At 42.9% G+C, this 14,786-nt stretch overlaps 1 protein-coding gene across 4 annotated transcripts in view; it reads right to left on the bottom strand.

Moving 5' to 3' along the window:
* The window catches only part of CPNE4 (copine 4), a 426,330-nt gene that overhangs the window by 78,995 nt on the left and 332,549 nt on the right, over positions 1–14,786 (bottom strand). For all 4 annotated transcript variants that reach the window (XM_029070548.2, XM_039912979.1, XM_029070547.2 and 1 more), the window contains 4 exons: positions 11,814–11,885; positions 10,705–10,779; positions 5,064–5,147; positions 2,992–3,081 (listed from right to left, as the gene is read on the bottom strand). In XM_029070548.2, coding sequence (XP_028926381.1) covers positions 2,992–3,081; positions 5,064–5,147; positions 10,705–10,779; positions 11,814–11,885 — 321 coding nt within the window. The remainder of the gene's footprint in view (positions 1–2,991; positions 3,082–5,063; positions 5,148–10,704; positions 10,780–11,813; positions 11,886–14,786) is intronic.

Below are 14,786 nucleotides of genomic sequence, written 5' to 3'. Positions count from 1 at the left end.
TTTATGACGTATGAATCAAGCTCCAGTAACAGTGTAGGAAAGTGATAAATTACCCTATCTTTTGCTTCTCGGTGAAGAAATCTTTTCTTAATGAAACTTTAGCAATGGTGCAAATAATATGTACACTTGGCCGACTGCCTTGATGCAGTCAAAGAGAGAAAAGAAACGTATCACCAGGCTTGGGGAAATAATGATTCAAGTAGTAAATGCACAGCAAAAATTTCTGTTCATTTCAGAAGCACAGAATGATGCTGGATGCTTAGAGACTCTGAATGAAGCAGTATTCTGGAGAAGAAGAGATGTCCACTAGGGTACCAGACTGAGTGTGGAGGCCCAGACTGAGTGTGGAGGCCCTCTTAGGTGAGAACACGGGAGTTGGATGCCGACTTGTAGCTCAACTAACCACCTATGGGGTGTTTCAGGAAATTCAGAGCCCTTGGCTTGTCTCTTCTGTCTTTTGCAGAGAGAGAGAGCCTAGTTGCCCTAGGAAGCCTGGGAATCAGAAGACCTGGGTTCTAATATCTCTGCTACTTGCCTTCTGTATGATCTTGGGCAAGTCGCTTAGTTTCTCTGTGCCTCAGTTTCTTCTTTTGTAAAATGGGAATTCAATACCTCTTCTTCCTACTTAGACTGTGAGCCCCTTGCGGGACAGGGACTGACCTGATTATTTTGTATCTACTCTAGGGGTTAATACAGTGCTTGGTTACCATAGCGAGTGCTTAACAAATACCACAAATATTATTATTCACTTCCTCAAACTAATTGAGAATGTATTTCCTTGCCTTGGCTCCCTTAGACTACCAAAAAGCACCGGTGCTCTTGACTTCATTTGAAAGCTCCTTGACTTAAATCCTAATGCTGTGGCCAAAATGAATTCACCACGTGATGACTACTTGCTAATTAATTCCCTTGAGAATCATAAAGGAATGTTATGTACCACCTGTAGTGAGTCCAAAATGGTAAGACCATGATCAGTTCTTTCAGGCCAGTGTAACAGAAGGACCTCTTGTTTCCGCTTCCACAAGTCAGGACACATAATGACACTGAGAGGGAGAGATTATGTTGCTGTGTGCGGATTTGGTCTACGTTGCTCTTAAGCAAACTGATGGGGATAGCCTTATTTAGAGTATTAAATGGATAGTGCACACAAAATCAATAAAGCCCCGTCAGCCTTCCAGGGTAGCTGCATTTGTCCATGTGTCCCGCTGGATTAAAACATCAGTCCCGGAATCAAGCAAAACTCTGCCTGACAACTTGTCCTGAGCTGTTCCCTTGCCCATCCCTGGAGACACTTTGCCTGCAAACAGTGCTTGATGTCTTGTTTCCTCAGCCTTCCCTACATTCCCCCCTACCCCTTCAAAAGGCTGCTACTCCGCAGAGGAAACAGAATTCTTTTAAAACAAATTTGCACTATTTGCAAATTTCCCTTTTCATCTCATTTCATTTTGGGAATTTTTGTCCTTTTGACCCTCCCACCCTTCCTTTCTCGCTACCTCGTGAGTGGAGGCTCTCTTCAAACTGGTGCCTGCGTCCCTTCTCCGGACAAGTTAGGGACTTGGGCAGGTGAAAGCACTCTTTCACTCTTTCAGACCACAAGGAGGCTGTCCTCCAGAGTGCACCACTACATCACAGACTCCTTCTGTTTCCTAGTGTTTCTTTGGGAAGCAACTGTACTTGGTTTCATGGCAATCACTTATAGCTTTTCTATCCTTCTCTCTATCTTCCCCCCAATATAATTTCTTCCTGCTTTGGCTTCTTGCTCCTCTTATGGGATGCATTCTAACTAACCCTCTGACTTCCCAACAGAGGGTGTTCATGTTTTGGAATCACAACACTTTGACGAAAAACCCAATGTGCTTAAACCCCAATTTCCCCTCCTACCCACCCATCCCAGTAGGATACATCAATTTTTTTTTTTAAATTGCCTGATGTTGGGCTCAGAAGAAGTTTTTTTCCAGCAGGAGGACCTGAGGTGATATGGTCTCATGAGGCCCTGGCTGTGAAAACGGACATGGGGAGAAAACAGACATGGGAAACTGACCCGAGAGGTACCTGGAGTTACCTATCATTTTCTCCAACGTTATCCAGCACCAACTCCCTCCAGAAATCAAAGCTGGCCCTCGAAATTATGGGAGGATAGGGCTGAAAACTGTGGTAGACCAGGATAGAAGCTCACTGTGTCTACTGACTCTCTCGAGTGCTTAGCACAGTACTCTACACACAGTAAGCACTCGAAAAATACCATTGATGAATGTATTTCCCTTCCTGAAAGTCACATGGCTAGGTTGATGACGGAAGGAGGGAGGCAGGGGAGAGAGGAAAGTGACGATCTACTACAGCCTCCTTAGATTAATTTGTAGGACTTCAAGAACACACAAAAAAGTTGTTTATGCCAAAAGACACCTACATTTGTTCTCATGATTATTTATTCTACAAGACTCATTCAACATTCAAAGGCAACTCAGAGACGCAAACTATAATCATTTATCTGACATCTCATGCGTCTGCCATCCCACGTAATCTCGGTGAAACAAGCTTCCATTCACTTTGCTTAATGTGTGTTCTACAGATAGACTTTAACTTCAGTTTTCCAGATAACTCAGGCAAAAATATCTAAACCACTGATGCCAAAAGGGTATTTTGGGGGGTCTGCAAGATACCCTTTTCTGAATGAAATGCCTTGCTAGTTCCAGACTCAGATTTCTCAGTCAAGAACACATACAGTTTAGCTTCAGCAGGCTCAAGAAAATTATTTCTCTGACTTAACCGTTGGATTAACAGGGAGAGATCATAGCCCTTCCTCAATGGCTAATGCAGAATGCAGAAGTGAATTCTGGTTTTTCATCTCAGGCATCTCCAAACTCTCATTCCACTGCCCACTGGCCCAGCCATAAGAGCAGAAAATTATGGGTAGTCATCTCATTTGAAAACTGTACAGTGAAGGGGAGAGCGGGGGAAAGAATATTTATCCAGCTCAGACAGATCTCTGACCTTTAATCGACGGTCCTGGTCTCCACTGCACAGAGAATTTACAGATACTTTGAATGCTTTCCAGGCTGGGCTCAGGTTATTCATCACAACCTGAGAAAAGAGAACGGAGAGGAAAAGAGAAAATGTTTTGACATTTGCACATTTCAAAATAAAAACTGCTGGAAAAATTATTGCGACTCTCACGGAAGGACATTCATCAGAAGGAGGTTCCTTAATGAAGAAAAGCCAGAGAGGTAAATCTTTCCCAAAGCCTGTTCAATGGGGGATTATTACGGTTGAGATTCTTGCGGCAATCTGCTTGGCTTGCATACATGGCCCGGGCTGTTTAATGAAGAACAATATTAATGTGCATCACCTCGAGGCTATTTATGATTAGGCATGCTATAAAAGAGGACTGGAATGAAAGATCCATGGCCGGTGCTAGATCAGTGTTTTCCAAAACTGGGTCAGCAAGGTCTTTTATTTGGCATGGGGGAGAGAGGGGAGATAAGTGGCCCCAATAATAATAATAATAATGTTGGTATTTGTTAAGCGCTTACTATATGCAGAGCACTGTTCTAAGCGCTGGGGTAGATACAGGGTAATCAGGTTATCCCACGTGAGGCTCACAGTCTTAATCACCATTTTACAGATGAGGTAACTGAGGCACAGAGAAGTTAAGTGACTTGCCCACAGTGACACAGCAGACAGTGGCAGAGCTGGAATTCAAAGCCATGACCTCTGACTCCCAAGCCCGTGCTCATTCCACTGAGCCATGCTGCTTCAAGAAGCTTCGCTTGATGACTTCACTTGATGTTTTTTGGGGTGCACGGAGAAAGAATGTGCTTCGGGAGACCAAAAATGGACAAATAATAAATTTAGAAAAACAATCTCCTTTTTAGATTGTCAAAAAAAATTAAAAACAATCACCAAAATCATGATGGTCTATTATTCATTCAACAATCAAACTAGTTATCTAATGCCTCTACTATGGCAAAAGCCAGAGTCTACCTGTTAAGTGCCAGGGCCATGAAAGCGGGGGGGGGGGGGGGGGGGGGGGGAGACCACAAAGTAGCTGGGCAAAATGATTGACTTGGCAGGTATAATTTATGAATTTCCATATATATTCTGTTAGTAATAATAATGACATTTGTTGAGCGCTTACTATGTGTCAGACACCGTACTAAGTGCTGGGGTAGATATGAGATCATCTGGTCCCACATGGGGCTCACAGTCTAAGTAGCGAAGATGAGGAGTTCAGTTATGGACACCTTGAGCTATAGGTGTTGGTGGGACAATTAGGTGGAGATGGCCCTGAGCCAGGAGAAGATATGAGTTTGTGAAAGAGGTGAGAGACTGGGTGAAGATTTAGATTTGGGGGTCACCCACATCTGTAAACTCACTGTGGGCAGGGACTGTGTGTGTTGTATTGTTGAACCGCCTTCTCCCCAAAGCCCATGGGGAGATTTTACCCTCTACGTTTGAATTTGAACAAGAAGTCAAAGCTCAAGTGTGACCACCTCTCCACTCCACCCCCAACCATCTTCTAGAAGTCTGAAGGACAACTAAGGAAATCAAGGCTGAATAAGTGCTTTCCTGCCCCTATCAAATCTCCACTCAGGCTGAATTTTTCCTCTTTTTCCTAAGGCCAGTGAAATTTAATAGTTGTGAGTTTCAGTGTAAATAGCTGGTTAATCATCACTTTTTGGAAGGATATAAGTTTTGGTGGTTGAACAAGTCCTTAGGAAAATGTAGATATGAGTTTTCCCTGAAATTAAAGTTTGCATTTCTTATGAGAATGAATTGAAAGACACTTATTTGAGTTAGGAAGTGGTAAAATGGAACACTGAAATTCAGTTCAAATGACCTAGAAAATTCTCATGAAAGCATTAACCTTCACTTTAAATTCTCTCTCTCTCCTCTCTTTTGGTCTTGTGGCCCATCGGGGGCTGGAGACCTGCCCCATAAATCCCAGACTCTGGAACACTGTGGGGAGTATATTTTGACACTGAGCCAAGATGCAGATCAGTGCAGCCCTTTACTGACTGCCATACATGAAATCACACCACAAACACCCGGGTCATTTTTCTTACCTCAGTTCGGTGAACAAGCTGTTGAGTTGCATCATCGTTCATGCGGAAGATTTCCAGAAATGGATCAGATTTACTGAAGAAATCCTAAAGTGGGGAAGGGAGAGAGAGAAAGAATGAATTAGATTCACTGTAAGCCCATCATTGGGCAGGGATTGTCTCTATCTGTTGCCGAATTGTACATTCCAAGCGCTAGTACAGTGCTCTGCACATAGTAAGCGCTCAATAAATACTACTGAATGAATTCCTGAGTTCCAATTAATTTCACCCCAGCTAATCCTCTGAATTCCTCAACAGAAAACCAATGGTAATTATTGAGCTTTTACTGTACGTAGAGGATAATCAGGTCAGAGACATTCCTTGTCCCACCTGGGATTCCCAGTCTAAGGGGGAGGGAGAAAAGGTATTTAATCCCCATTTTGCAAATAAGGAAACTGAGGCAAAGACAAGTTTAGTGACCTGCCCAAGATTTCAAAGCAGTCAAGTGGGGGTTCAGGATTAGAACTCTGTTCCCTTAACTCAGAGAGCCGTGCTCTTTCTACTAGGTTGTGCTGCTTCCCTTCACGACTAAGGGATATACTGAGCTCTCAGCTGTCTGGCTGTGTTTCAGAGGATTAGCAATCCAAAAAATGGACTTAACTTTTCATCCTCCATCTCTATGGGGAAAAACTTAGAGTTATGAGAAGCCTCCACAATGCCAGAGAGAATATTTCCCATTGGGACACCATCTACTTGCCCAATGTGAACCAAAGGTGTTTCTGCAGAAGGTATCAGGAATAGATATCAATCCCCAGGCCAGAAGCTATCGGTGAGAAACGATATTACCTCTGAATAACACTTTGCACTATAAATTCATCCTCTAGTCTGTAAGCACATGGTGGGCAGGCAATGTGTCTACTAACTCTGTTGTACTGTACTCTCTCAAGTGTTTAGTAAAGTGCTCTGCACACAGTAGGTACTCAATAAATACTACTGACTGGCCCCCATCCCTCCTTCCAAGACCCTAGGAATGGAATTTTGTTCTTTTTCTTTGTCCGCTCTGGCAGGACAAAATTAAGCCTTTGAAATTTAACAAATTCAGTCCACCTGGAAGCAAATTCCCAGTGGAAATACATGAATGCAGTGATCAAATGCTTCTAACATAGATTTAAAGTCAAGAGGAATGGGTGAATTTAGAGTAGAAATGTAAGATAAGAGTGCTTTCATGAAAAAGAGAAGCTATTTTAGTGTCTCATTAATCTTGGGTCAGAATTAAAATAGTTATGTGGGTGAGCATTCTCCTTAAACAAAAATGGTTTAACACAAAGGGATCATGGGCAGGAAAAACACTTAGCTGGGGTTAGGACTTTTTCAATCTAATTTTAGAGTCACCGTTTCAATGGCTACATTGAGTCGCACAGAATTTTTAACTTTTGTTGGTTAGGCAGTCACACTGTCGTGGCAGTTCAGGGCAATCAAGAAGGAATGAATTAGATAGACAGTTTAATTACGTTCAGCCTCAGTAAAAATGTTTTACAAAAAAGAGGGCACAAAGCCCAATTCACCACCTTATTTTTGCCGGTATTTAAGGTAGCCTCATACCGAGTCGGCTTTGAGCTTAGAACACAGGAGGCAAAATGCAACACTTGGGAACTTGGAGAACTTTCCTTCCTACCCACCACTATGCCCATAAAAGTTCTCAGTAAGTTAGGGGTTGGTGATGAAGATAACCAAAATGAGGCCCTTTCCTGTATTTCATGGGCACGAACCAGGTTAAGGGGTGTCACCTCCCGGATAGTGACATAAACCATTCCCCAAGAGAGAGAAAATGAGAGCTTAAAACTGATGATTGTATTCAATAAGTACAGCTACTTGCTATGGTAATTGCCAGCTTGCTGCGAATGCAACAATAACGCTTTTGGAAGTCAGCATGCTGCTGTGAAGAGTTCTCAGCAGAAATCTTTAAGCACAAAGAGCCTCGCTGAGCTAAATGGGTTACATTAAAAGGGGAAAACTTAGTTGCTCCTTGCTTCTAAAATATGATCTCCTCTCTCCTGGCTTCCATTCATTCAGAATTAGCTCCTGGATTTTGGTTTGTCTGAACAGAGAATGAGAGCCCACCTACCCTTCAGTCTCCTCGTGCCCTTAATTCGATCAGTTGTTTTCTGTCCCAGATTCTTCATCTACCGCCTCCTCTACAGAGACAGCCTCACAAACCAAACAGGGAGTTTGATTTTTCTGGATTCACCAAGGGTGAGCATACCCAGCACTCACTTGCCAAGTGGAAGAGTTCAACAAGAGAGAATTAGCTTTTAGAGTTGGGAAGGAGCATTCAGGCTAGAATGGGCTCTTGAGAGAGACTCGGGCTATTCTTCTGATGAGCTCTTAATGAAAAGGTGCTCTTTTCTAAAGGGTTAGAATAAACAGGTTAATGTATGGAGATCGGGAAGTAAATAATATGACCGCTGAAAGACTTTTCTAAGGTTTGTGTTTCTTGATTTTTATTTTTTTTTGCTGCAAGAAAACCTTCCCTATCCAATTCCTTCTTTCTGGGTTAACGATTTCAGAGCATAAACAACTTTGAATGACAAGGAACAATGACTTTACATAGAGGTAAACATGCATAGCCTAGTGGAAAGAGCATAGCCCTAGAAGTCAGAAGATGTGGGTTCTAATCTCATCACTGCCACATGTCTGCTTTGTAACCTTGGGCAAGTCACTTAACTTCTCTATGCCTCAGTTCCCTCATCTGTAAAATGGAAATTAAGACTTTGAGCGCCATGTGGGACAGGCACTGCGTCTGATCTGATAATCTTGTACTTTCCCCAGTGCTTAGAACAGTGCTTGGAGCATAGTAAGCGCTTAAATATTATGATGATGATGTAGTGTGCTGTGCATTACAGGGAGAGCTGAGCTTCCATTTCTGGATAGAAACTGCATCCTAATTCTTAGTCCACTAATTCACTTCCATCTAAGGGAGAGTCTCTAAATATTAACTTCTCTGCAGAGAGTTTCTGATCAGAGATGTTATTGTCACCTGTCTAATGGATCTTAGACCCAAACACCGAGTACCTTGAGTGACTGACCCTTGCAACCTCACTCACTCCATGAGGCTGCCCCACCTAATGGAACCCATAGTTGAATGCCACAAATCTAGTGCGCTGTGACAACTGCTTGGCAGAAGTAAGGATCTTAGAGGAGGGGATACAGCCGATGTCTGCCGTCTCTATCCCTGACTTCTCAAAATCCCAAGAGATCATTTGGGTCCTACCAGGAATTTCGTTCCACTGTTTGATGGGTAGCAAAAGAGCAGAAATGTGGCAATGGGAATCAAGCTAGAGACTGGGAAGTCTGTACAACTGAGAAAGATACCATTTCTCCAAGGCAGCAAGAAAAAGAATGGGTGTGTGTGTGTGTGTGTGTGTGTGTGTGTGCGTGCGCTTTTTCTCTCTCTCTCTCCTCTCTCACTCTTCCTCTTCATTTCTCCTTTCCTCTCCTGCAGTATTTGGACAAAGAGAAATTGATCAAACACCCCAGAGCAGAAAAGCCCTCTAATAAACAACCTGAACCCTGTTATGTTGTAACCTGGGTAACGATGTCTTAACTTAGAAGTCTTTGAGTAAATCCTTAATGGGATGAAGTCACTACATGCCATCAAGTAAATGCCACATATTGCCAGGGCAGTTGATGACGGCATTGAGAAAGTCACTTCAGGGCATCAGCACATAAACATCATCTGAGGCCATCTTGTGAAACTCCCAGGGAGAGTGGCCGAGATAGATGCAGGTGCCTCCCAACAAGGTGAAAAACAGGGACTATGCAAAGATGTGTCTACAAGTCACAAAGTGAAAAGGCTGAGCCATTTATTACTTTGCTAATTTGATTAATGGAGGCAGCCAAACTGGAAAATTTCAGGTTCCAAGGAATCGTATTTAGCAGTCAAATTGGCCAGATAATTGGCAACTCCCCATTTCACTCTGTGCTGTATAGGCAGAACCTCTCAGTGACAGCCTCGTTTCCAGTATCGTGTGAGGTGCCTAGGGAAGCATTGTCCCTCGGAGGATACGGCAGGGAGTCGTTTAGTGCCCTGCGGTAGTGATGCCTCTCACTAGGATCCCTATCGTGTGAGGTGCCTAGGGAAGCATTGTCCCTCGGAGGACACGGCAGGGAGTCATTTAGTGCCCTGCGGCAGTGATGCCTCTCACTAGGATCCCCTACATTATATTACTATATATTACATTACTGCCGCTAAGGGGAACTTAGCCGCAGGGGTAATCTGACTCTCTGATTTTCTAGGAGTAGGGAATGCTCATTTCAGGACAGAATCAACCACTCAGTCAATCACTGGTATTTACTAAGTGCTTACTGTGTGTAGTGGACGGTACTAAGTGCTCGGGGGAGTACAATACAATAGAGTTAGTAGACAAGCTCCCTGCCCACAACGAGGATGATAACTTTTCTCAGGGAAGCAATAAGCAATTCCTCACTGGTTACGCTTTCTCCCAGTAGTTTGCAAGAAGAGCGCAGCTTCCAAAATCTATCTACAACATTCAGGAGCTATTCAACATCTATCGACTTGAGTAAAACATAGTTTTATACTGCTCAAGGCAAGTAGATAGCCAAGAGAAAAGATTCTTCTCAAGTTGTCTCACATAAGCTTCTTTTGATCAGGCACTGGGCTTCTAAATGCTGGGGAAGATCCAAGAAAACTAAACTGGAGTCCCATATGGGGCTTACAAACTAAGATGCAGGGACAGTAGGCATCCTCTTCCCGTTTTAAAAAAGGAAACTGAAGCACAGAGAGGCAAAGTGACTTGGCCGAGAGCACAGAGCACACCAGGGCAGACATGGACTAGAATCCAGGTCTTTTGATTCCAAACCCAATGTTCTCTAGCTCTCAGCTTCTGCGAGCCTAGAGTGGGTAACGAAACCCCCGCAGTGGCCACCCTGATTCATTCATTCATTCAATAGTATTTATTGAGCGCTTACTATGTGCAGAGCACTGTACTAAGCGCTTGGAATGTACAAATCGGCAACAGATAGAGACAGTCCCTGCCCATTGATGGGCTTACAGTCTAATCGGGGGAGACAGACAAAGACAACAGCAATAAATAGAATCTAAACAGGAGACAGAAAAGGACCTGTCTACTCATCCCAAACTCCAAGACTGGGTCTACTCAAAATATTATCCAGATAACTGGGGTCTACAAAATTGGCCTGAACTGTGATTGGGTCAGTCAGCCCAGAGATTTCAATTTCTTCACATGTACCAGAAATAGTCTGGGCCGGAAGGGAGGATTTTAGACAAAGAAGAGTCATGGTGTCAGAGGTTTTTTTTCCCTCTTTGTTGCTTCTTTGGAATGTTGTTCATCTGATGCCGCGACTGGTAAAGCTCACATGTCTTAGCACTTCTGATCGGTGACATTTTTAAACTAATTGAGGTCTCCATGTAATTAAATTGTCTTGGTTTTAATTACAATCCCTTCCCCCTTTTGTACTTGCTCCACAACTTGACAGGAACCTCATTTTCCACATTGGTCTGGAATCTCCAATCTGTTTAATCAAACTGGTGAAAGGAATAAAATAGCTATGGGGGAAAATGTTATTAAAATGCTTGAGGTTGCTAAATAGCATCTCTCAACAAAGTTAATATTAGATACTTTACCTTGTCATCTAATTTCCTGGCGTTGAAGGAAAGTTCAACGTAGTCATCATTGCCGGATAATTCTTCAGCAATCACCTAAATGAAAAGCTACACTTAAGGCCTAAACAGACAAGGTGGGTCCACAGAATCAATAATCTTGACCTTAGCTGATGTTTGGTCTGCTAACAGAATAGCCAGGACGCCATCTCAAATAGTTCCCTTAGGTTTTAACAAATGACAAGTATTTGATGGGATATTGCATGGATGGGAAGAGGAAAGAGACTAAGAATGCAAGACCAGAATTTTTAAATAGACATCGCAAATAACTTGTTGCCTGAGTTCTGACTCACTGAAATTTGCTCTCGAGGGGCAAGGCCAGGATAAGGCTCTGGGAGATTTGGTAATGGTCCCGAATCTCTCTTTCCCCAGTCCCCAACCCAGATAATAGCACAAAGTGTTCTCCTGAGGGAGGTTGGTTTTTTGTCTAGTTGTCGAAGTGAGTCCATCGAGGGAGGTTGAAGTCTCAGTCAGAACCTCCCTCAGTATGCACACTGAATTTGTGAAAATCTCCTCCAACCACCTGCCCATTGGTTTTGGATTTTCCTTACAGACCTCCAAGGTGTTGCACAGTCACTCTATGAAGGTTTGGCCTGATCAGGGAATGGGCTTTGAAGCCCCCTTACATGTTTAAACCACTGGGATACTCAATGAATAGCCAGATGCTCATTCCCATTGCCGGGAACAGTTGACCTCTTTATTTTTTAATATGATATAACTTCCGCTGCCGTCAATTCATTACTTTTAAGATTTAAAGTGAGCGTTTAAAGCAGTTCTGGAGAAGACTTGCTTTAGAGTTAGGATTACTGTGGGTTTCTCTCCAACTCCCTCAGAGGTTAGATTTTGGAGCTAGGAATTCAATGAATGCATGCTCTTTTCTTAATATTGAAAGACTCCTCTTGCTCCAAAAAGAGACTGGATGTTGCAAAGGGGCTTGGTAATCCACAAACTGGATGATCAGATCCTGAAAGTGGATAGTTAACTATCGGTACTCTTGACCCCATCCCTAATTGATTCAAGCAAGAGAATCCTGACCTTACTCTCATCCAGATGACTGCTTAAATGAAACTTACCGTTATGGAGGATTTCCCCGCTGTATTTCCGTGCTTCAGTAAGGACTTGGACAGCTTTCTCTGAGAAACGATCTTCACAAAACAAGGAGAAAAAGAAGGAGGGAGAATATTAACCCAGGGTCTGTGGCTGTCATCACCACAGGATGAGCACGTGCAGTAATAGCTCAGAGGGGACCCAGAGGGGAGTGGGAAGCAGCATTTTTTCCTGGTTGTACCCCAATTTGACAGCCTTCCTACCCCTCAGCCACCATCTATTCTGCTCCCAGGTCCATTTCTGGTCTATATAAAACCTGAGGCTCTGAACTGCTCTGCCTCTTCTGCAGTTCAGTCAATCGTATTTACTGAGTGCTTATTGTGTGCAGAGCACTGTACTACGCACTTGGTAGAGTATGATATAACAATAAGCAGACACATTCCCTGCCCACAATGAGCCTACAGCCTAGAGGGGGAGGCAGACATTAATATAAACTACAGATATGTACCTAAGTGCTGTGGGGCACTTTTACCCATAAGGATTTTTCAGCTTCCATCCATCCACATCAATTAATAGTATTTATTTAGCACTTACTGTCTGCAAAACACTGTACTAAGCACTTGGGGGAGTACAACATAACAGAGTTGGTAAACATGTTCCATGCACAAGGATCCAAAGTAACCATTTTTGGCCTCTAGTATCCTTAACCGGTTCTAATTTGGCCCACAGACATTTCACAAATAATGGTCACCTGTTTCCTTCCTGCCCTCCCCTCGTTTTTCCATCTGCCCTTGTTAATTAATAAGTGAAACCACCTTTACAGAGATACACAAATTAAATTAAGTTGAGATGACAGGGAAAACAAGCATGAGTACATCTCCAAATAACCCCTCATTTTTTTTTTTTACCTCTCCTGGCAGGGAAATGAAGTCTGGGGCCTATAAATAGCTGAAACATATGTGATTGTATAAAAAAAGCATTTCACTAGAAAGCAAATTATTAAAAGCCCAACACAAGACAAGCTGAGTACCAGTAATTGAGGTTTTCCTCCGAGATTCAGTATCAAATCATGAAATAGGGTAAACAACGATAAAACAAATTAGTCCCATTTATAATGGTGTTATTAACAGAAATCTTTTTCCTTCTTAATTCTTGTACCAAAAGATTAATCAGACATTATGACCTCGATGGGATTCTGAAAAATAAAGCTTGAGGCACAAAAACCCCTCAGTCTTAAAAACACATAAAAGGCAGGTCAGAAAAGAGAAAGAGTGAGTCACTCAAAGATTCGCTTTAACTGGGAGATCATGGATACCCTCAGACCACCTTCTGCTTTTGATTCCATGTTAGGAAAGAGCAAATACCAATAGGAGGTGTAAGGAACAGAAGAAAAACCCTCAGCCTTAGCTATCTTCACTGGGAAACATTTAAGTGTGCACTGTGTTCTTGGAGGGAACATTGTATTCTGCTTCAGTCAATCCCAAAGGGGAGAGGTGTTTGATCAGCAAAAGAAACAAGTGAAGCCTGTGCAAATTAGTAATAACAAATATACCGTAATCCATCTTAAATTACTGGGGAAGATGGGGCCATATTAAGGTCATGACAGGGCAGAGGAAGCCCCCTCCTAAAATCTGTCCCCACTAGCTCTCGCTTGAGCTCATATGTGTGTCTCTGCCTTCAGGTGCGCACTTCTTTACCCTTCTTCCCTACTGGATGACATGGTTGGAGCTATTTTAAGCTCAGTGATGACAGCAACAGAGTTGGGTGGGAGTTACTGTCAGGGGCAGTTTCTGTCATCATTGTTCAGTTGAAAAAAATCAAACTGCAATTAATTAGTAATTGGTCAACTCTCTATTATCTGTAATTATCCAAAGAAAGCCTTTAAATTTTGCCCAGTTGCAAATCTGTCCTTCGCATCCCCAGGGGTGCAGCCCACGGCTGCTCTCCAGCCTCTGTTGCCCTCAACTCACCTCTCCCCCTGCTACCCGGACCCCTCTCCTATTTTGCTTTATCTGGGTCATTATCTCTGGCACATCTTCCCTTCATTAGCGCAATAATCTAGAGGGCGGTACATAATAATGTTGGTATTTGTTAAGCGCTTACTATGTTCAGAGCACTGTTCTAAGTGCTGGGGTAAACAGGGTTATCAGGTTGTCCCACATGAGGCTCACAGTCTTAATCCCCATTTTACAGATGAGGTAACTGAGGCACAGAGAAGTTAAGTGACTTGCCCACAGTCACACAGCTGACAAGTGGCAGAGGTGGGATTCGAACCCATGACCTCTGACTCCCAATCTGTCATCGTTTAATGTAAATACGTGACAAGCAGCACCATCACTTTGGATCGAGTAAAATAGAAGCCAGAGAAGTTAAGGATCCTACACTAAAATCGCTCAGAAAATACAGCAGAGGGTGAACAACAAGTTGCCACTCCTCCCAGTCAGTTCTTAAAAAAGTCCAAACTGACTTTCCTTGCCCCAGAGGGTCCGCCTACCCCAAACTCCCCATTTGTGGGGCTGTTTTTATGTCCTAAAGGAAACAGAGCCATTTTCTTGCCAACATTAAGGGGACAAACTCTCTGTGCTATGAGGGTTTTGGCAGGAGAGAGACGCTGAAGGGAAATCCATGCCTGTATATTTGTGCTCTATGATCAAGCGACTAATGAATCAGACCCACTGGGAAGCTACTGGCCTGCACTTCTGTCCAAAAAAGGCAAATGACAGTTAGGATTCAAAGTCCTAAATTTAAATCATTTACAAAAAGAAAAGAGCATTTTTTAGCAGGAACTTTCCCTTTAGATTTATGGTTTAAAATAATAGCCAAGTGCCGCTGTTCTTTTATTGCAAATTACATTTATTGTTTATATTGCCTACTGCTGCCATTGCTTAGCTATAAAAGGACTTAAGATACCTGTGGATTCTGAAAAGGAAAAAGAAATGTTAGGATTAAAAGGACACAGTTAAAAGCTATAAATAACCATCTGACTCTAGCCTCTGACT

The sequence above is a fragment of the Ornithorhynchus anatinus genome, chromosome 8 (genome assembly GCF_004115215.2).
Source record: "Ornithorhynchus anatinus isolate Pmale09 chromosome 8, mOrnAna1.pri.v4, whole genome shotgun sequence".
Lineage (NCBI taxonomy): Eukaryota > Metazoa > Chordata > Mammalia > Monotremata > Ornithorhynchidae > Ornithorhynchus > Ornithorhynchus anatinus.
Note: the sequence above shows the minus strand (reverse complement) of the source record. Positions and strands in the feature narration are given on the sequence as shown.